Raw genomic sequence first — 22,737 nt, 5'->3', positions numbered from 1 at the left:
TGCCCCTCATGCGGTTGAGGCAGTCATCAGACAGCCTCCAGACAGATGGCTCACTAATGCCCGAATGACTCATTACCAGACTATGCTGTTGGACAAAGACCGGGTCCACTTTGGGCCTCTGGTGACTCTGAATCCAGCCACCTTGCTCCCTCTCCCAGGGGAGCCAGAGGCTCATAATTGCTTACAGGTACTGGCTGAGGCCCATGGGGCGAGACCCGACCTGACTGACCAGCCTCTACCTAGCCCAGACCACATCTGGTTCACGGATGGAAGCAGCTTTTTGCATCAAGGAAAACGAAGGGCGGGCACGGCAATCACCACAGAGAATCAGGTCGTCTGGGCTCAGGCACTCCCTCCCGGAACCTCCGCGCAGAGGGCAGAGCTCATTGCCCTCACGCAGGCTCTAAAATTGGCAGAAGGTAAGAGGCTCACCGTGTACACAGACAGTCGTTATGCCTTCGCCACTGCCCATATACATGGAGAAATTTACAGACGGAGGGGGCTGCTTACCTCCGAAGGGAAAGACATTAAGAATAAGGAGGAAATCCTCGCTCTCCTAAGAGCTCTTCATCTGCCCTCTGCCTTAAGTATCATACATTGCCCCGGACATCAAAAAGGGGATTCTCTTGAAGCCAGGGGCAATCGAAGGGCAGACTTGGCTGCCCGAGAGGCGGCCCTGACCACAGACACCACTAGCCTCCTGGCTCTAGAGCCCACCAACGACCGTCCCTCCCCCTCATGGGACTATGAACAAAGAGACATCCAAACCCTAGAGAAATTGGGAGCCACAAAGGAACCAAACGGGGATTGGACTTATGAAGGAAAGACTGTCATCCCCTACCGGGTAACCAAGTACCTAGTGACATTTTTACATAAGATGACACATCTGAGCTCCAAGAAGATGCGGGAGCTCCTCGAACGAGAAGAGGAATTCAATTTCCTTTTGGGGAAGAATGACATTTTAAAACAGGTAACTGAACAATGTGATGCGTGCGCCCGAGTCAACGCATCCAGACTGAAGCTTCCTCCCGGGAACCGGGTCAGAGGCTACCGGCCCGGAACACATTGGGAGATAGATTTCACTGAGATTAAACCAGGTAAATATGGATACAAGTATCTATTAGTTTTTGTAGACACCTTTTCAGGATGGGTTGAAGCCTTCCCTACTAAACATGAAACAGCCAAGATCGTTACTAAGAAATTGCTTGAAGAAATCTTTCCACGTTATGGGATGCCTCAGGTACTGGGAACAGATAATGGGCCCGCCTTCACCTCCCAGATAAGTCAGTCAGTGGCCACCTTGTTGGGGATTGATTGGAAATTACATTGTGCTTACAGACCCCAAAGTTCAGGACAGGTAGAAAGGATGAATAGAACAATCAAGGAGACTTTAACAAAATTGTCGCTTGCAACTGGCAGTAGAGACTGGGTCCTCCTACTCCCCCTAGCCCTCTATCGTGCTCGCAACACCCCTGGGCCACATGGGCTCACACCTTTTGAAATCCTGCATGGAGTACCTACTCCTATCATTAACTTTCTTGATCAAGATGTCTCAGATTTTGCTAACTCCCCTTCTCTCCAAGCTCATTTACAGGCACTACAATTAGTACAACGGGAGATTTGGAAACCCCTTGCTCAAGCTTATAAAGACCAGAGGGACCATCCCACCATCCCCCATTCCTACCAGATCGGGGACACCGTTTGGGTCCGGCGTCACCAGGCCAAGAACCTTGAACCCCACTGGAAGGGACCCTACATCGTTTTGCTTACCACTCCCACCGCACTCAAAGTAGACGGCATTGCAGCTTGGATACATGCTTCACATGTAAAGCCAGCCCGACCCACCGATTCAGCCACTGCATCAGAATGGACCGCACACCGCACTCAAAATCCTTTAAAGATAAGACTCTCTCGTACACCCTCCTGTTGATTGGTTGTCTGTTTACCCCCCATGTAGCAACTAACCCCCACAGGGTTTATAATATCACCTGGAAAATAGCCAATCTAGGGACCGGGGAAATAGCCAACCTCAGCACTTATATAGGGACTCTACATGATGGGTTCCCTCCTCTCTATGTCGACCTATGTGACTTAGTAGGGTCTGATTGGGATCCCTCTGACCAGGAACCATTCCCAGGGTACGGATGCCACCACCCTGGGGGAAGGATAGGAACAAGAAGCAAGGATTTTTATGTTTGCCCCGGCCATAGACCAACTCATGACTGCGGGGGGCCACAGGAAGGGTACTGTGCAAGCTGGGGATGTGAAACCACAGGGGAGGCTTACTGGAAACCCTCTTCCTCTTGGGATTTCATCACTCTCAAACGGAGGGAGATCCCAGGGTACGCAGGGAAAGGACCATGGAGATGTGGGCAAAGAGCCTGCGGACCCTGTTATGATAGTGCCGGAGGGGGAGGTTTTCAAGGCGCCACCCCCGGAGGAAAATGCAACCCTCTCATCCTAAGGTTCACAGATGCTGGAAAAAGGACTACTTGGGATAGTCCTAAAGTCTGGGGACTCCGGCTGTACCGAGCAGGGAAAGATCCGGTGACCTTATTCTCCCTGTACAGACAAATTACTCCCCTAAGCCAACAATCAGTCGGGCCAAACCCAGTAATAGCGGACCAGAGAGCCCCAACCCAATTCCAAGTCCCTGAACCCCCTACTGTTCCTAAAGCTATCACTCCTACCCCAGGTGCTGTCATCTTCTCCCCTACCCCAGACGCCCTAAACATCGAGTTAACCAGAGACCCTCCAGGTACCGGAGATAGATTATTACAATTAATCCAAGGAGTTTACCAAGCCTTAAATTTTTCAGACCCCAACAAGACTCAGGAATGCTGGTTATGCCTAGTTTCCCGGCCCCCATATTATGAAGGCGTGGCAATACTGGGCAACTACTCCAACCAGACCTCAGCACCTACCAGTTGTGGAGCTATCTGAGGTCTCAGGAAAGGGGCTATGCATAGGCAGGATTCCTCCCTCACATCAAGAATTATGTAACCAAGTAGAGTCATTATCTCAGGACAGCCGATACCTTGTTGCCCCTTATGGAACTTATTGGGCTTGCAGTACTGGGTTGACTCCCTGTGTCTCTACCACTGTTCTCAACACCACCATTGATTTTTGTATATTGATAGAACTTTGGCCCAAAGTCACATACCACCAACCTGAATATGTTTACAGCGTACTAAGGAATTCAACCCGATATAAGAGGGAGCCAATATCCTTTACCGTGGCCCTATTATTAGGAGGGATAACAGTGGGGGGCATAGCAGCCGGCATAGGGACCGGAACCGTTGCCCTACAAGGAATTAATCATTTTAAGCTTCTACAACAAGCCATGCACACAGATATCCAGGTCCTAGAAGAGTCAGTCAGTGCACTCGAGAAATCCTTAACATCACTCTCTGAGGTGGTCCTGCAGAACAGACGAGGATTAGATTTATTATTTTTACAGGAAGGGGGGCTATGTGCTGCCCTCAAGGAAGAATGCTGCTTTTATGCAGACCATACAGGAATAGTTAGAGACAGCATGGCCAAGCTTAGAGAAAGACTTAACCAGAGACGACAATTATTTGAATCCCAACAGGGATGGTTCGAAGGATGGTTTGCCAAGTCCCCCTGGATCACTACTCTTGTATCTACTCTCATGGGACCTCTGATTATTCTATTATTAATCCTTATACTTGGTCCCTGCATTCTGAACAAGATAACTCAATTCATTAGAGAATGATTATCTGCCATACAAACCTTAGTCTTAACTCAACAATACCACCAGCTAAAGCAGATAGATCCAGAATATCCAGAGACCTCTGAATGAAAGATTCCATTCAGTTACAAGAGAAATGGGGGATGAAAGACCCCCCCCCCCGGGCCATAACCTTTCTACTCTGGTCGGCAGCTGGCGGGGCGCGTGAATACATCCTTCCCTCCTTAGCACTCTCCCCTCCTTAGCACTCTCCCCGACCTTTTGATCTCTGCAGCTGCTGGCCCTCACTCCCCGCCCCACGCAAGGCCAACCCAAGGCCGTCCCAAGGCCAGCCATCTGGACCGGCAGGAGATAAGGCCATTTCGCCTGGCTATTAAACCTTGAGAAAATGCTGATTTGATGCTTTTCGCTTCTGTACTGTGCCTGTTTTCCCTTATAAAAAGGACCCTCCTTCTGGGGCTCGGGGCTTGGCAAAACAGAAGCTAAGCCCCGGATATCCGTGTTATTAATAAATCCTCTTGTTCTTGCATCCAAAGTTCGTGGTTTCGCTGATTCCTGGGTGTGGATCTCTTTCTACGAAAATACCTCTACGGGGGTCTTTCAACCGAGGAATCTTCTTCTCACAGTTTATTCGGGAACCTTGTTTTACAGGGAGTGGCACCGAACCCAGGAAGGCGGGGCTTAATATATCCAGCAACTACCAATCATCTATGCCCAGGTGGCACGCTAGGATAGGTTGTCACCAAGCAGATTTAGAAGGATACGTGGCCTCTCTCCTAATAAGGATTTATTTATCACTGAGAGCACTCGCCGTCGGGCTGGCGGAAGGCGGAAACCGGCGCCATCTTGTAGGCGCGGTACTCTGCAGCTCCCAACATACATCTACAAAGAAAATGATCCACTAGGCACTGTGGTGCAAACCTGTAACCTCGGCATTGGTGTGCACATGTATGCTAGAGGAAGACATTGGTGTCCTGCTCTATTGCTCTTAGCCTTATTCTGAGTCCCTGAGATAGTCTCTAAATGAACCTGGAGCTAGCCTGGCTGCCAGCAATCTGGGGCAATCTTTTTGCCTCTACCTCCCACAGGCTGAGGTTACAGGTACATGGGGATACACTGTGGCTTTTTATGTTGGGGCTGGGGATTCAAACTCAGGTATTTAATACTGCATTGCATTCTTACCCACCAAGCCTTCTCAGTTCTGACTGTTTTTTTTTTGGGGGGGAGAGTTGTTTTTTTTTAAAGGGTCATTTTTTTATTTGCAATTTTTTATAATAAAGTTTATTTATAAAACTTTATTAATTAGATCCTCATCTTACAACTCATATAAACTCAGTTCAAGTGGACTAAAGACTTAAACATGACAACTGAACTCTTTATGCACTTGATGAGGACGTAAGTGAGAGTGTCAGGACATCTGTTTGGGAAACAAATACTGTGACATAAACCAAAAGGCACAGAAAAAGCAGAAGTATTAAAATGAGATTGCTTCCATATAGAAAAATAATCTCCAGAGTGTACGTGTAAGGCAAAGAATCTCAGAATGTGTCAAATCCATACATGTAACAAGAAGTCAAAGTCCAGAATATGCCTAAGTTGAAGGACAACCAACCTGATGAAAAAGGGCTAAGGATATGAAGAGGCATTTCTGAAAATAAGATACAGAATATGCAGGAGTGTGTTATTATGAAATCATTCCTAATCATGAGGAGGATACATATTAAAGATACAGAGTTTAAATCTCACAAGTGACTGAATGGTTGTTAATGAACACAGAAGACTTCTTGATGAGAAAGCGGCCTTTGAGAACAGTTGTGGTGTCTAAATTCTTGTGGCCCATGTCAGTGGTGTCACAGAGGCTTCTACTTATGTTTAGGGAGGGGGAATTAAAGACAGCCCAAGATAGTTGGCTCCTGATCTGCACCATTCTAGTCCCCCACAGCCACTAAGTTCTACTGACTTAATCAATGTTAAAAAAACTTGGGTTTTTTTTTTCCCCTTGGAATTTCAGTTTATATGATTTGAACCAAATGGCATTTTCTCAGAAAACCTCCTGATCACTGAAAATAATATTGTAGCCATATGCTTTGAGATCCTTTCAAACTACGGACTATGTGCCTGGTTCGTTTGATTTAACTTACCTTTAAGAAGCCAATGTAATCAATCTTAGCATACCTTGGGACTCCCCATGCAGTCAACTTCTACAAGCTCAACAGGTAGCTTTAATCTTAAACCTTGTTGGCTCTTGCTCCTGCATAACTTCCTCATGCCTCTGAATCAGAGCAACATACTGAGTGTAAAGTGCGGCAACTAGGCCCAAGACCACCATGAAAACAGAGACTTGAAAGCAATGACCCACAGAAAATGTTGAAAGTGGCTCAGTTTGATAATATCTGTGGTTTTGCTTGCTGTTCTGGGTCAGGAAGTTCTGAAAATCAATTTCTTCAAGAAGCAAAACTCTTGTAATAGATTAAGACAAAGCTCCTCCGTCCATTCCCATGCCATATTTGATGTGCTGTTCAATAAATAAGAGAGGATGCTCCTTTGTTAGGGAGACCAGGCTCACACTTGGATAACCTACTCAGGAGTCAATCTCCTTTCTTTACAGGGTACTGCCACAGCCAAGGATGACCTTGGAATTCTGACCTGCCTGCTTGCTGAGTGCTGAGCTTACAAGCATGTCCAGCACACCCTGTACTTGCAATGATGAGGAGCAAAGAAATGGCTTTTTTGCATGCAGAGCAAGCATTACACTAAGAGAGCTTTGTCCTCAGCTTGTGTTCTCATTTCATAGCAGTAGCTATGAGTAGTGAAACATCATGAGCCCCAGGAGTCAGCTTAAATCCCAGCTTTCAGCAGCTGGATGGCTGGGATTTTTCTCTCTTCTCTTTTTTCTTTCTTTCTCTCCTTTTCTTTCTTTCTTCTACCCTCCCTTCTTCCCTCCTTCCTTTCTTCCTTCTGTTTTGGATCAGATGATTTATATGCTCTGGAAGTTGCACAATGCAATTATTTGAGTTTTGTATTTGTTTGTTTAATATTTTGTTTTTCTTGAGACAGGGTCTCTCTCTCCTCTAGCCCAGCATGGCCTCAAACTTGTCATGTAGTTCAGAATGATCTTGACCTTGGTCCTCATGCTCCCACCTTTCAAAACAGGTATATGTGCTAAACCCAACTTGTTTGTTTGTTTGTTTGTTAATGTTAGTTTTTCTTCTGAGATTGTTTCAAGTAACTCAGGCTGGCCTGGAACCCCTTAGCAAACCTTCAGAAGGCAGCCTGACTTTGCAAGCGGTCATACTCACAGTGCCCGCCAGGGGTTGCTGTGCGTCCTCCCGGCGCTGCAGCACCACTGCGCTTCCTGCAACCTGGCGAGCCCGCAGCTCTTCGAGAGGACAACGCGGAGGGGGCACATCCGCGCTCCCACTTCCTCCTGACGCAGCCTGTGATTGGCTCGCAGCCTTAAGACTAACACGTGAAGCAGCAGCTGAGACTGGCAGAAACTTACCGGCGGTCTCCGGGTAGCATCGCACCGTACGGCGGTCAGCTTAGGACAGCCCGGCCTGGGGACAATGAGGTCGTCGTGCGTCCTACTGGCCGCGCTGCTGGCGCTGGCCGCTTACTACGTGTACATCCCACTGCCCGGCGCGGTGTCCGACCCCTGGAAACTGATGCTGCTGGACGCCACTTTCCGCGGCGCGCAGCAACTGGTGAGCAGAGCGAAAGGGATGCCCAGTGTTGCCCCTGCTCCCCTAAACGAAACCCCCATGGCTTGCTCAGGTTGCCCATGGGCCCATTGCGGTGTCATGTTTGCATCCTTGCACTGCAAGAGGGATACTCCAAGTCTCCCATGTTCCCGTGAACGCGCATCCCCCTCCCTATCGCTTCTTCTGATCCACCGGGTGCTGAGGGTGTCATGTTTGTAGCCTTGCAATGCGATGGAGACACCCGGTGTCACCCATGCTTTCCCGAACGTGCGCTTCTCAGATGGCTAGCCTGATGTTGTTTGCATCCTTGACGTCTGCGGGCAGATATGCGTCTGGAAACAGATGAAGTTCTCGCCTGGCGTCTCCGTGACAGCTGTTTAACCCTCCCTAGGTCCTAAATAGCGCCCCTGCTTTCTTGGTTCGTAGTGTTTTGAGTCAAAGCCTTCAGCATTTTATAAACCACCCCACCCCCACCTTCGTCGTTCCACCCGCAGGCAGAGGAGGAGTTAAATGCTTTTAGCAAAAGGGATTGTGATTCCCCCGAAGAGCAGAAGCGGGCGCGGGTAGCTTCCCAGCGTCCCCAGGCATTAGCGCTCTGTTCTGGGGACAGCAGGCCAGGAGGAACCGCTCTGACCTTCGTTTCGCTCCCTGCCACCTCTCAGCTCAGCCCAAGAAAAGGAGGCCGGAGGCCTGGAGGGTTGTAAAGGTTCTTGTTTGCTGGTTGTGCTTTCTGTTTGCCCGGCGGCGTTTGTTTTGTGTCCTTCGGTTTCTGGAGATAACTTTGGCCTGAGCTAGGGCGATCTGGCCTTCTTTAACCAGATAGGATGGCATTTCTGTCTTTACTGTACCCTGCACATGTAGGTTGCTGCCCCCATGGGCAGGACTGTGTAACTGTTCGGTTTATTCCATGGTAGCATGATAGGATTGTTTTTAGTATCAGAAGCTGTCTGCAGTCAAGGCTGAACCCCATGAGTGGATAGTATTTTTGAGCAGTCTACATTATCAAGGTTCCCCATGCTCCTCCACAACCAAGTCACCCTCTACCTCAGCCCAACACTGAGCCTTAATACTGGTGGGTTTTTGTTTTTTTTTTTTGGGGGGGGTCGGGTTTTGGGGTGTTTTTTGTTGTTGTTATTGTTTGTTTTTTGAGACAGGGTTTCTGGGTATAATCCTCGCTGTCCTGATTCTCACTCTGTAGACCATGCTGGCCTTGAACTCAGAGATCTGTTTGCCTCTGCTGTAAAGGAGTGCATCACCACTGTCCAGCTCTGGTTTTGGTTTTTGGTATGTGAACATGCATCATATTTTTTATTATTTATTTTTTTGTATGTGGATATTTTGCCGGCATGTATGTCTGCCTGTGTACCAGATGTGTGCTGTGCCCCTGGAAGCCGGTAGAGGTTGTTGGATCACTTGGGACTGTAGTTACAGAGGGTTGTGAGCCTTCAGGTGGGTGCTGGGAATGAGCCCAGGGCCAGTGCTCTTAACCTCTTAACCAGCTCTTAACCAGCTCCAGCTGGTTTTGGGGTTTTGTTTTTGTTTTGTAGACCAGGTCTCAGCATGTAGTTCCATCTGGCTGGGAACTCAATGTGTAGGCCAGTCTGGTCTTGAACTCTTGATTCTGCTCTACCTCCTAATTGCAGACTCAGCCCACTGTCTTGGCTTTAAAAGAATGTTGACCTATTGGAGCAATCACAGGCATACCAAGAAAGTCAGTCTTTCTTAGGAAGCCCTTATGAAGTGAGTGTGCCTTGTACAAGTAAGACCTCTCAGAGATTCCTGAGAATGAAGAGTGTTTACTGGGCTGGATTGGCCATCGTTAATAAGTCAGAATAAGGAAAGAAGAACGCTGTATTGGCCTGAAGATGCTTTGCCTTTTCTTGTTTTAGGTCACTGAAGAATTCTTTCTTATACTAATTTAGGAAAAGCCCAAGTTTGGAGGGAAGCTTTTCTTCCCAGCATGCCTTCCAGACCAAGGCAAGGCTGTGCTGGGCTTCTATGGTGTGCTCCCCAGCATGCTGGGAACTGGGCAAGTGTAATGCCAGGCACTCCCAGGCACTCCCAGGAACTGAGGAGGTAATGAGTGTCCTCATCTACTGCTGGCCTGGGAGTGGGTTTTCAGAGAGTCACTCTGGTCACCTTCCTGCTAAACTGAGATTACTAGCAAGACCATTCAGACCAGAAGAAAGCATATTCTACCTGGAAAGCAATTTCCCTGAGTTTTCCCCACAAACAGGGATTAGACTCAGAGTTTTGGACTTGCTGGGCAAACAGTGGACAAGTGAATGAACTATACCCTCACCCTGGCCCAGTTACATTTGTGGCTCTCTCTCTCTCTCTCTCTCTCTCTCTCTCTCTCTCTCTCTCTCTCCCTCCCTCCCTCCCTCGAGACAAGGTCTCTCACTATGTAGCTCTGGATGGTTTGGAACTCACTATGTAGATCAGGCTGGCCTCAAACTCACAGAGATCCTCCTGCCTCTGTTTCCTGAGTGCTGGGATTAAAAGTGTGCACCACCATGCCACTCAACTGCTGTTATAATTTCTGTTTGGTTGATCCTTTTGAGACTGGATCTCTCACTTTATGTAGAACAGACTGACCTGAAATTTACTATGTGGGTCAAGCAGGCTTCAAATTACTGGCAGTTCTCCTTTTGGAGACTGCAGACCTGTCCCCACTATGTGCCTATGTGCCCTGAATGTATGTGTGTGTATTGTTGTTGTATGATAGACAGTCTATCATATAGCTAAGGCTGGCTATTAACTTGCTATGTACTCAAGGGTGGCTTTAAACTCCTGATCCTTCTGTCTTCACATCTCTAGTGTCAGATTATAGGTTAGTAATTTCTTATTTTTGGGTTTTTTGGTTTTTTTTTTTGCATCCAGATCTTGCTACCTGTCACAGGCTGGCCTCAACCTTGTTGTGTAGTTCAAGCCGGCCTTCAGCTCACGATCATCATGTATTGCCTCCTGAGTGTCCCAGGAATTTGATTAAAGGCCTGAGGCCTCTGTGGTGGAAGGAAGCTTTTCTTCCCAGCATGCCTTCCAAACCACCAGGGCAAGGCTATGCTGGGCTTCTGTGGTGCGCAGAGTTCCACTTAGATTGTGGGGGAAATCTGTAGGATTGTCCTTTTTGTTCAAACAAGATAAACTGATTTATCGCCGCTGTGTGGTAGCAGTGGCTGCAGTGCATGCCTTCAGTCCCAGCACTTGGGAGGTGTGTCTCTGTGAGTTTGAGGACTCACTCAGTGAGTCTGGTCTACAGAGTGAGTTCCAGGATAGTCAGGCTACACAGAGAAACCCTGTTTTGAGCAACCTAACAACCAACAAAACAAAAACCCCAGAGCTGCCATGAAGTTGGCACAACCTTGTTTGCCAAATAATTTTGGTTGAGATGATGGGCTGGCTCAATTAAAAAAAAAATGAAGTTATTTAGGGGATTAAGCTGGGCGTACTTTCTAACACCAAGAAGTTTGAGCACAGCAGGGGTGTGGTGGTGCCCATGCCTTATCATCTCCAACACTCTGGAGGCAGAGGTAGTTGGGTTCCGGGGAGTTTAAGGCCAGCCTGGTTTACATAGAGAGCTTCAGGCTAGCCAGTGCTACATAGTGAGAGCCTGTGAAGAAACAATTGTCATAAGTGCTTCCTTGTTCTGTTGTCATTGGCCTGAACCATTTCCCTCACTTTTTCTTCTAATTTTCTTTTTTTTTTTTTTCAAAACAGGGTTTCTCTGTAGCCTTTGAGCCTGTCCTGGAACTTGCTCTGTAGACCAGGCTGGCCTCAAACTCTCACACAGTGCCTGCCTGGTAGGGCTGAAACCCTGGTTTCTACAACCCCAAAGAAAATAACTTCTAAAAATCACCGAGAACACCCAGAATTCTGAGTAAATGTGGTACAGGGGATGACCTAGGCAGCAGGAGTGTTTAGGCAGTCCTAGCACTGGGGAGCTGGAGACGGGAAAATAAAGGGTTCGAGGCTATCCATTGCTACAAGAAGCACAAACAACAAAAAGCAAAAGAAAGGGAGAGATCTGAGCAGCTTCCAGGACGCCAAGGAAGGAAAGGTCAATAAATACAATCACAATTATCGGACACAGGGCACAAGATAGAAGAAAAAGTTGGGTAGTGCTGGCACATGCCTTTAATCCCAGGACTCAGGAGGCAGAGGCAGATGGATCTCTGTGAGTTCGAGGCCAGCCTAGTCTACAGAGCGAATTCCAGGACAGACTCCAAAGTGACAGAGAAACCCTGTCTCAAAAAAAGCCAAAGAAAGAGAGAAAGAAAGGAAGAAAGAAAGAAAAGGAAAGAAAGAAATCGCCTCAAATTGTACTATTATATAAATAAGATGCAATGCTGTTATGGATAATATTTATTTTGGATATTATTTGGATATATTATAGATGATATATATTTTGTTTAACCTATCCAGGAAATCCAGCATGTATGATTACGTTATCACATTAGTTGGGTCATCTTCAAGAGTCTAAAGCTATGGGTTGTGACCCTCACAGGGATCACGTATCAGAAACCCTGCTTATCAGATATTTACATTATGATTCATAACAGTAGCAAGGTTACAGGTATGAAGTAGCAATGAAATAATTTTATGGTTAGGGTCAGCACAACATGAGAAACTGTATTAAAGGGCTGCAGAATTGGGAAGGTTGAGAAGCAACAGATGAAGAAGGTGCAGCTGGAGGCCAGAGGACAGGAAGGAGTCGTGTGTAAGAGCCTCTTTCAAATGTTATGCATGTGAGTGGGATGGGTGAAAAGATGGGTGGTGTGTTGGACTTTCAGAGGTGAGCTCTGCTGAGGAGAACACACAAGACCACTTCCTCTGACAGTGTCCAGCAGAAACCTTTGGCACATGTTTATTCTTGGCCACCAGTCCCTTTGGGTTGCATTTGTTTTGCCATGATGGATAGAGGCAACACTGTAACTAGAGATGCAGATATTTTACAGGATTAAAAACCTTCTGCTAGTCCAAATACACGATTGTTTGTTAAGAAAGACAGTGGTATTGCATGCCCTTAATTCCAGCATTCAGGAGGCAGAGGAAGGCTGATTTCTGAGTTCGAGGCCAGCCTGGTCTACAGAGTGAGTTCCAGGATAATTAAGGCTACTCAGAGAAACCCTGTCTCAAAAAAAAAAAAACCAAAATAAATAAATAAATGAAAGAATGGAAGGGAGGGAGGGAGGCAGGAAGCATTTTGTGTCAAAGGCAAGGGTTGGAGGTAGAGCGCAGCGGTAGAATGCTTATCTTGCATGCACTAGTCTTTGAGTTTGGTCCCAACACCCTGCAGTCATTTAAATGAATGAAAATTCAGGAACAGCGAAAGAGGGGCAAGGGGTGTAGTTCAGTGGTTGACTGCTTGCCTAGCATTTGTGAGACCTGGAGTCCGATCCCTAACAAGGAGACATGGAATTGCAGTCTACTCCTACTTCTGAGTACTATGCAGCTAGAATGTTTATATTGTAAAATAATGTTTAGTGGGTGCTGGGGAGATGACTCAGTCAACAGATCAAAATGCTCAATGTGTATATATGAGGACCTGAGTTCAAATCCTCAGTATGCAAGTAAAACCTGTACATAGTACATGTACCCAGATTCCCATCACATACCTGTATTCCCATCACCATATGCTTGTATTCCCATCATCACATGCCTGTATTCCTAGAACTGTACAGGCAGACAGGAGGATCCCTGAGACTTTCTGGCCATCCACTCTAGCTGAGTCTGTGAGTTCCAGGTTCAGTGACAGAGACCCATAGTGTGTTAGTTATGAATCTTATGATAAAATGTAAAAGAAAGGTCACTAAAATGGTGTTTCTGCTGATTTCCTTCTATTTTTGAGCATGGCACCACACCACCAGGCAGTATCTTCCTTTTTTGTATGGATGATCAAGCTTTTGGACTAGTTGAGCAAAGCTGTTAGATGTCTGCTCATGTTTAGAGCTGTAATATGACCTCACCTGAGCTCTCTACAAGCCACGCTATGCTCCCATGTTGTGTGGGTGGGGCTGAAATTGCAGCCTAGCTGGAAACTGCAGAGCTCCAGGGTAACGACCTTTGTCATAAGTTTTGAACTGGAAATTATACTGATCTCAGGTAAATTTTAACTAAGTTATAGGAAATGTTTATTTTGACTTGTAGTTTCAGGGGGCACAGTCGATGGGGCAGGGAAGGTTGGGAGCCCAAGGTAGCTGCTCACATTGCATCTGTAGTCTGGGATGGGACCCCGAGGTAGAACTCATATTGCATGTGTAGTCTGGAAAAAGAGATGGACACTGTTGTTTTAACTTAACTTTAAAATATTAGTAAATTAATTTTAATGATTTCCCTTTTTGAAACATTGTCTCACACTGTGGCCTCAGCTGGCCTGAAACTTACCATGTCCTTGGTGTAGGCTGGTTTTGCACTAATGATAACTGCCTGCCAGCCTCTGGAGCACTGGGACTATACATGCAGGCCGCCATGTTTGGTAGCAAACAAGTTTTGTACGCCACCTTCTGACTTGTGATGAAGAATACCACTACACAGAAGTGGAGGGTTCAGTAACCATAGTGATGTGTGGCTGATTCAGTTGGATTTCCTACAAACACAGAGCTGGAGAAGGACTTCAGGGACTAGTTCTGACAGGTGAGCAGGCAGAGTTGTGATCTGCAGACAGCACTTAGGAAATATGAAGGTCAAATCGATTCAGTTACCAGATGTGTAAGGCAATGGCTAATTAATAGACTCATCTTAATTTTTTTTTTTATCACTTCTGCAAATCCAGCCCTGAGCAGAGAAAAGTTGTCATTCTCACGTGATCTTTTGTGAGACAGCCCATCCTGTTTTTTCCAGGCAGCCCGAACTTGATCTACATTTCTGAAAAGTATGGAAGTGTGGTTTAATTATTCATTCTGAAATGTTCTTTTAATGCATTTCCTCTCAAAATAGGGAGCATGAGGCTGGATGTAGCTGAACAGTAGAGTGCTTTCCTCTAAGATTGAATTTTATTCTTCTCATACCAGAGATGAAGAGAGAGGGAGGGGAAGGAAGGAAAAGAGGGAGCAAGGGAGGGAGGGAGAGAAGGGGAGGGAGGGGGGACAGAGACAGACAGACAGAGAGAGGGGGGGTTAGCTGGGTATTGTGGTGTACTTGAATGTATACCTAACAAACACAAGGCCTTGGGTTCAAGCACACTTCACAATAATAAATAAATGAGTAACTGGAATGTGTTTCACCTCCAATGAGACTATGTTGAAATATTTGCTTATTCATTCCTCCATTTTTATGCTTGTAAATAAAGAAGAAAAGACCTGGTGTAGGGTGGCACATATCTGTATGCCCAACCTTGGGAATCTGAGGCAAGAGGGTTAAGAGTTCCAGGGTCAGCCTGGGCTACATAGTAAGACCCTGTCTCAAAAGCAAACAGAGGGCAAGAAGGAAGACAAGGGGCCTGGGAATGTAGTTCAGTGGCAGAGTACTTGTCTACAGTGCATGAGGTTCTTGGTCCGTTCTCCAGCATCAAAAAAAGGAAAAGAATGGGTCATTGGGTTGCCAAGTGACAATCCTGGCAGCACTCCCAGGACAATCTAAGGTATGTCATATTATGAAATGGTAGTAATATATTTTTTAGTGTTTCTAGAATAAAGTTAAAATCCTGTCATCTGGACTGCATCATCTCTTATATATATCTTATATATAATGTGTATAAATAGGGTGTGTGTGTGCACATGTACATGTGAGTGCTAGGGACTGAACCCAGAACCTCATGCATGCTAAATGTGTCTTCCATCATTGAGCCACAGTCTCCTAGGCCTATTCAATAAAGAAATGCTCTTTCTTTTCAGTGTATGTCTGAGGTGAGTACATGAGTGTATATGTATTCACATGTGTTTGGGCACACATGTGCAGGTGTGTGCCTACTTGAAGAGGCTAGAGGTTGATGTTAGGGATTTTAAAAAGTAATTTTATCTTGTAGTCTGCATGTATGTATATGTGATGTGTGTAGGCATGAACGTGCCATGGCACACATGTGGAGGTCACAGGACAACTTTCAGGACTCAGTTCTCTCCATCCACTGTGTGGTATCTGGGGGTCGAATTCCAGTCATCAGGCTTGACAGCAGATGTCTTAATTCACTGGCTGTCTCACTGTCCCTGAGCCCAGAATATTCTGCAATCAAACCTTCTACCTTATTCTTTGAGGCTGGGTCTCTAGATCAAACCCAGAGCTCTGCTAAGGCTGCTCACTCTAGCCAGCTTCTTCCAGGGATTCTCCCAGGTTTCCCTGCCCCTGCCTCCCAAGACTGGAACCACTGGCGAGCCACCATGCTCCCTTGACATTTACCTGAGTTCTGGGAATCTAGACTCGGGTCCTCTTACTTGCACAGAATTAAACCACTGAACCATCCTCCCCAACTCTTAATAAATACTAACTGGGAGTGGGCTTTGGGGTTTCAGAAGCCCAAGCCAGACCTATGTCTCTCTTCCTTCCTGCTACCTGCTGATTCAGATGTAGAACTCTCAGCTCCTCTCCAGCACCATGTCTGGCTGTGTGCTGCCTTGCTTCCCGCCATAACAATAATAGACTAAACCTCTGAAACTATAAGCCAGTTCCCATTAAATGTTTTCCTTTATAAGAGTTGCCATGGCCTGGTGGTGGTGGCGGCGGCGGCGTATGCCTTTAGTCCCAGCACTCGGAAGGCAGAGGCAGGCAGATATCTGTGAGTTTGAGGCCAGCCTGGTCTATAAGAGCTAGTTCCAGGACAGCCTCCAAAGCCACAGAGAAACCCTGTCTCGGAAAACAAAACAAAACAAAAAAACAAAGAGTTGCCATGGCCATGGTGTCTCTTCACAGCAATAAAACCCTAAGACAGGCATCAATGACAATCGACAGAAAGCATTCCACCCAAGCTTGCTGTGAACCAATGGGTATATGAGTATGTTACAGGAGCGTGGATAATTCAAAGGCCACTGTATCATGGAAAAACCCACCCTTGTATGGATGATGTTGCCCTGTAGCTCCACCAGAGAAAGTCACCTGTCCCCAGCAATTGTTTACTTGCATTCCCTTGGGGGTGAGAGTGTGTGAATTTTGTAACATTCATGAGCTTCCTGGGCCCTATGAATTTTCTTTACTTCAGGGTTCTTAGAAGCTTCCTTCCTGTTTTAAATTAATATGATATAGCTACACAACAAATGAATTGCAACTGGAATAAGATGTAATAGATTATCTGACAGTGACAGGGACTATCACAGGACTCAGTGATAGAACGTAAGTTATAGATAGGGCTTTTATTGGCTCCTGCAATGTCCTTGAAAAGGACATCAGACATAGACCTGCAGTCAGAGCAGGGTAGTATACACCTGTAATCCTAGCACTGGAGAGGTGGAGGCAGGAGGACCAGGGTCAAGGCTATACGAGATCAAACAACAGAAAGTAGCCCTGGGTACTTGGCTTGTTCCCTTTCCTTTGGCATCTAATCTGTTAGCAAAGCTGAGTATTGACAGTACACTTACCATCTGTAGACAAAGAAGCACCTATTCTCTCAGATTCTATGCTCTGTGCTTTGCATGGGATTCATTGGGTTACTCTAGTAACACACCAAAACAAAGACAAGTAATGTGCTCAGGATGACAGATGACGAGGTGGGGCTGCCTTGCTCCTTGTGCAGGAGTTTAACCATCATGAGAACTGACTTTGCACAGGGATCAGCTGAGAAAGGGGAAGTTGGGCACTTACAAGAAAGGGGTGAAAGGGCATTTTAGCCAGAGCAACGGTGAATGAATGAGGGGCCCTAGGGGAGATGGTGATAGAGTCGGCTTAGGCCAGCAAGAGCCTTCAAAGTTTTAAGGCAAGAATGGGGTCAGAGGGAAGTGTGAGCTGGGCAGGGAGTGGCTTTTTGTCTGCGGTCAAGAAAGAAGACAGCAAGTCACATGGTCAAGTCTATGTTTTAGACTGTTTAATCCTCAGCATTTTTTTAAGACTCTCATAGCCCAGGCTGTCCAAGAACTCCATGTAGCGACTGATGACCCTGAACTTCTGATCCTCCTGCTTCTCCCCCAAAAGCTGAGAGTACATGCTTGCACCAGCCTGTCCTGTTGATGGCACCCAGGGCTCCACCATGCTAGGCAAGCACTTTCCCAAGTAAGGTATACCTCCAGCGCTCAGAAATGTGTTTGTTTCCTGGTTCCCTGGTTTTCAGGGTTTCTCATACGTACTAGGTAAGGACTGCATAACTGAGCTATGCCCCTAAGTCCTAGAAGAGTATCCCCATTGGTAGTGTAGAAACTGAAATTTCAAGCAGAATCCAAGGTAAGGGGTGTTATCCAGCAGAATGCATGAAGAAATGGGTTAGGGATGGTTTGAGGGCAACTGACCAGGGCCACCACTGTGGATGAGAAAAAGGAGTTATGGTGAGCCCTGGGACAGCCTCTAATGGCTGCACAGGTGGTGGCAGTGACTGACTTTCAGCATCTGCTAGCAGGTGAAGGTAGGGCTTGGGACCTTGGGGAGCATTGCTGGGGTTAGTCCAGATAGCTATTAGTACATAGCTGAGTATGCTGGAAGGTGGCCTGACTGCGTGTGTGGATTTCAGGGTCACTGCAGATGGGTGGTTGTGTATGGATTGGAGTGAAACTGGGGAATCTTGTCCAGGGAATTCCTGGAATACATACACAGGCCTACGACTTCCACTGTGCTTGTGGCCCACGCCTATCATCCTAACACTCATGAAGCCTAGGCAGGAGGATTGAGAGCTGGAGCCAGTCTGTGCTACATAGTCTGAGGCTATCCTGGGCTATGTCCAGAGACCTTGTCTCAGAAAATCAGAAACAGCCAACCAGGCAAACAAACATGACTTTTATACACTTTGTATAGCACTCAGATTTGTGCAAGATTTCACTTACTGTCTCATTTAGTAGATCAAAACAAAACTGCTAACTGGTTGGCATTGTTATTTCTTTGGTCAGCTGAGAACGGGTGGCTCACCTGGTGAGCTGCAGTGAGGGGGTCCTGGCTCCTGACTGGCTCCCTGCTGGGGTGCTGTGTATACTTCACTGCTATGGCAGTCTCTGCATCTTCCTTCCCCCAACCCTTTTGAATTATCTGAGGATGCCAAGAACTGGCCAACTAGCTAAGGATGGCCTTGACTTTAAACTCCTGCTCCTCCTACTCCCTCCAGCCATGCTAGGATTGCAAGCATCATCATCATCCTGGCTTTTGGCAGTGATGGGTGTTGAACCTGGTACTTCTTGCATGCTAGACAAGCCACCAATGAGTTCCCTCTCCATATCTCAGGGCACAAGTTAAAACACATACACAAACACACACACACACACACACACACACACACACACACACACAGAGAGAGAGAGAGAGAGAGAGAGAGAGAGAGAGAGAGAGAGAGAGAGAGAGAGAGAGAGAGAGAGAGAGTACCATTTATTATTTTGTGTGTATGCCACTGAGTTTATGGGGTGAGGGGGAGAACTGTGGGAATTGGTTCTCCCCTTGCATCATGTAGGTCCCAGGGATCGGGCCCAGGTTGTCAGGCTTCGTAATCATCTTTACCAACTGAGCCCTCTTGTTGAACCCAAGGACAACATTTTACACAGAATCATTCCTAGAGGAACCTAGATAGATGTTTGCATTACATTTATTTGACTTCTAGACATTTGGCCCAGCTGTAAATGTCCCTTATGCTCAGTCTTAACCTCCAGTCACCAGTCCCCTACCCTCAGCTTCCCGTCCCTTTTGTTAGAGCCTCGCTGTGAACTGTGTTGTACATGTGTGTGCCTGATACCTTTTCCCTTGCCCCATGCCTCTGTCCTCCTACCCTCTTGCTTTGTTCAATAGCCCCATGTCTTTCTAGATCAGTTTAAAGTCATCTAAACCAGTTCCCCAGCATTCTCATCTACCAGACATACTTCCCCTCTGACTGTTTTGGGTGTTGACAGTCATTTATGACACAGAAACTTAGAGAGTTGAAGGTTCTGGTTCCCTTCAGTCTGTAGCCCTGGCCTAGTGTTCACGAGCTTCTGACTCTGAACTTGGTTAAAAGTGGACTTTTGTCTTCTTTGCACCCCCCACCCCTCGTTTGCAAACTTTGCTGTTTTCTGGGTTTCCAACTTCTTCATAATATTGTTAAAGGTTTATGCTTTTTTTTTTGACTTTGGACTAAATCAGCTACAGGTTTTGGACTAAATAACAAGCTGCAATTCTAGGTTGTCTTCTTCAAAGATGGCTGGCAGGCTTCCATCTTTACGTGGAAGTGTCTCGGCCTTCTTTCTCCAGTGGTAGCTAGTGACCACCCTCTGGGTTGATACCCTGAGTTTCTCCCTCTCCTTCCTTTCCTGTGTAAGGAGACAGGGTCTCACTATATATCCCCAAATGGTCCTGAACTTGACCTCCTCTGCCTCAGCTTCTCACTGGCGCCACCACAGGCTGTTTGACTTTTTTTTCTTTGAATGCTTATATTTAAAAAGAAAATTTCTTTTGTTTTTTGTTTTTTCGAGAAAGGGTTTCTCTGTAGCTTTGGAGGCTGTCTTGGAACTAGCCCTTGTAGACCAGGCTGGTCTTGAACCCACAGAGATCTGCCTTCCTCTGCCTCCCGAGTGCACCATCACCATCCAGCTAAATTTTCTTTTCTTTTTGTTTATTTCCAGTGTCTGAGCATGTGGGCACAGGTCTGTTAGAGCACACATATGGAGGTTAAAGGTCAGCTTTTGGGAGTCAGTTCCCAACTTCTGCATCAACCTCAGAGATGGAACACAGGTGTCAGGATTAACAGTGGTGCCTTTACCTGCTAAGCCATCTTGCTGACCCTTTTTAATGTTTAAAGTCTGTTTTGCTACTTCTTATATGTGTACTGTTTTTAGGGTGTGGCATTTGTCTGCATAATAACAGATCTATGCAGTAAATTATAAATATAACCACTTTTAAAAGTAATAATGCCCTCATTCTACAAGAGAGGGAAGAGGGGTGGGACACAGTGGCAGACACTTGCTTGGCTTGTATGGGGTCAGGGTTTAATACCTGGCCCTGTACTGTGTGTGTGCAAAGTTCACAAACTTGTCTACAGGCATGTGACTGCTAGAAGTGAGCAGTGTCTGCTGGCTTCCATAGTCCTTCCACTTGTATTCAGAAGCCTCTAGTCCAGGTTTTTCAACCCTGCCCCTACTTCTTCTACCACCCCAACTCTAAACTCTTTCATACCTTGTGAATGCATTACCCATGAATGAGCATATTGTAGCTTTTAAGCCTGATGCTGTAAAGCATACCTCTAATCCTAGCACTAGAGAGGTATAGATCGGTTAGGATCAGAAGTTTGAGACAAGTCTCACTATGTAATGAGCTGGAGGCCAGCCTGGGCTATATGAAACCATTTCAGAAAAGTTTTAAATACCTTAATGGTTACATTTTGTCTTGGAGAACATTAATATTGTTAAAACAGAAACTTGAAACAAAAATAAATTGAACAGTTTGAGTAAAGAGCAGCTGGAGGGTCAGGCAGGACAGAATCAGCAGAGATTCAGAGCTCCACAAATTCCAGTCTGGTGTGGGGCTTGCATCTGACATCCCACTGCTCTGGAGGCTGTGGCAGGAAGATTCATGGATAGCCTGGGCTACATAGCCAGTTTCAGGTCATCCAGAGGTATGAAGTTTGTTTTGTTTTTTTTTTTTCTTCCTGTTTTTTTTTTTGTTGTTGTTAAATTTTTTTATTTGAATTAGAAACAAGACTTTTTTACATGACAATCCCAGTTCCCTTGTCCCTCCCATTCTCCCCTACCACCCCCCACCCAAACCCTCCTTATCACATATCCTTTCTGGTCCCCCTGCATGGTGAGGCCTTCCATAGGGTGTCAACAGAGTCTATCGTATCCTTTGGGATAGGGCCTAGGCCCACCCCCGTGTGTCTTGGCTCAGGGAGTATTCCTCTATGTTCCTTCCTTGTTTAATAAAGACTTGTTTTAGAAAAAGACCCTGAACATCAGGATGTTCACAAAGTAACCCGTGATATTACTAATTACTGAGATTAATCCAGCTAGGTGATGGTGGTGGCACCCACCTTTAATCCAAGAACTAAGGAGGCAGAGTCAGGCGTATCTCTGTTAGTTCAAGTTTCAAGTTTCAAGATAGCCAGGGCCACACAGACAAACACTGTCGGGGAAGGGGGGGGGGGAAGAGAAGGAAAAGAAAATGATTTTTCCACCATTTTCCTGTAAGATGCATTTGACAAGCCAACTCCCATTCACAAAAATACGCGGTTATATTCATGTAGAACAGCCTGCTCATGTGGGATCAAGTACACTTCTAATGCCAAGCTGCTCTTGGGGTTACAAGCAAATGAGATGCTTCTGCAATTAGGGAAGCGACAAATGAAACCATATGAACGAGAAGATCGATTCTCCCTGCACAACAAGAGATTATTTTGAAGACAGTTGATTAAAGACCATACATCTTTTTATTGTTAAGCCAAAGAGGTATCAAAATTAAAAGCAAGATTGCAGGGTGTGACTTAACAAAAACTAAGGACCATCAAAGGAAGTAAAAATGGAAGGAGGTGCAGGGCAGTTATGAATTAACAACTCAGAAGGATACCAAGAGGGAGGACTATGCAGCTGCAAGGGCTCTCTCTGTATTACAGGGTGAGTCAGTGGAAAGTTCTTGGCTAGAGGTTAGTTGGTGGTTTCTGATTGGGTAACCTTAAGTTTCCTTTTACTGTTCATATTGAACTGGTTTGGGTTTGTTGAAGACAGAGAGTCTGGCTCCAGGGACAGCCTGAGGCTGATAGCCTTTTCATTTGCCTTCATAGTATGCTATGGTTACTAAGAGTTCCATGGTTAGATAACAGTGGGAAATACTATTAGACAGTTAGTCTGTGTGAATGTGTATTTACAATCTGGAGTCCCTTTCAATTTTTTTAGAACTGAGTGTGGTGGTTCGCACCTTTAATCTCAGTACTCAGGAGACAGAGACAGGTACATCTCTGAGTTTGAGGCCAGCTTGGTCTATATAGAGAGTTCCAGACCAGCCAGGGCTTCATAGTGAGACCTTGTCTCAAGATCAATTTGAAAAGTAAATACATGCATACTTTGTGCTCATGGAGGCCAGAAGAGGACATTGGATCCCCTGCAACTGGAGTTAGAAATGCTTGTGAGCTACCTTATAGGTTCTGGGAATCAAACCCAAGTCTTCTGCAAGAGCAATTAATGCTCATAACCACTGAGCCATCTCTCTAGCCCTTCTAAACTGATTTATTGACTGACAGGTAATTATATAAATGTGTGGGGTATATAGTATATTATCAACTTACAATACTTTAGTTGCCCCATCATT

At 46.1% G+C, this 22,737-nt stretch overlaps 1 protein-coding gene across 1 annotated transcript in view; it reads left to right on the top strand.

The window, feature by feature from the left end:
- The first annotated feature begins 7,086 nt into the window (after window positions 1–7,086).
- The window catches only part of Nceh1 (neutral cholesterol ester hydrolase 1), a 64,599-nt gene continuing 48,948 nt past the window's right edge, over window positions 7,087–22,737 (top strand). The window contains exon 1 of the mRNA XM_027392086.2: window positions 7,087–7,416. Within this exon, the coding sequence (XP_027247887.1) occupies window positions 7,279–7,416 (138 nt within the window). The 5' untranslated portion in view covers window positions 7,087–7,278. The remainder of the gene's footprint in view (window positions 7,417–22,737) is intronic.

The sequence above is a fragment of the Cricetulus griseus genome (genome assembly GCF_003668045.3).
Source record: "Cricetulus griseus strain 17A/GY chromosome 1 unlocalized genomic scaffold, alternate assembly CriGri-PICRH-1.0 chr1_0, whole genome shotgun sequence".
Classification (NCBI taxonomy): domain Eukaryota; kingdom Metazoa; phylum Chordata; class Mammalia; order Rodentia; family Cricetidae; genus Cricetulus; species Cricetulus griseus.
Note: the sequence above shows the minus strand (reverse complement) of the source record. Positions and strands in the feature narration are given on the sequence as shown.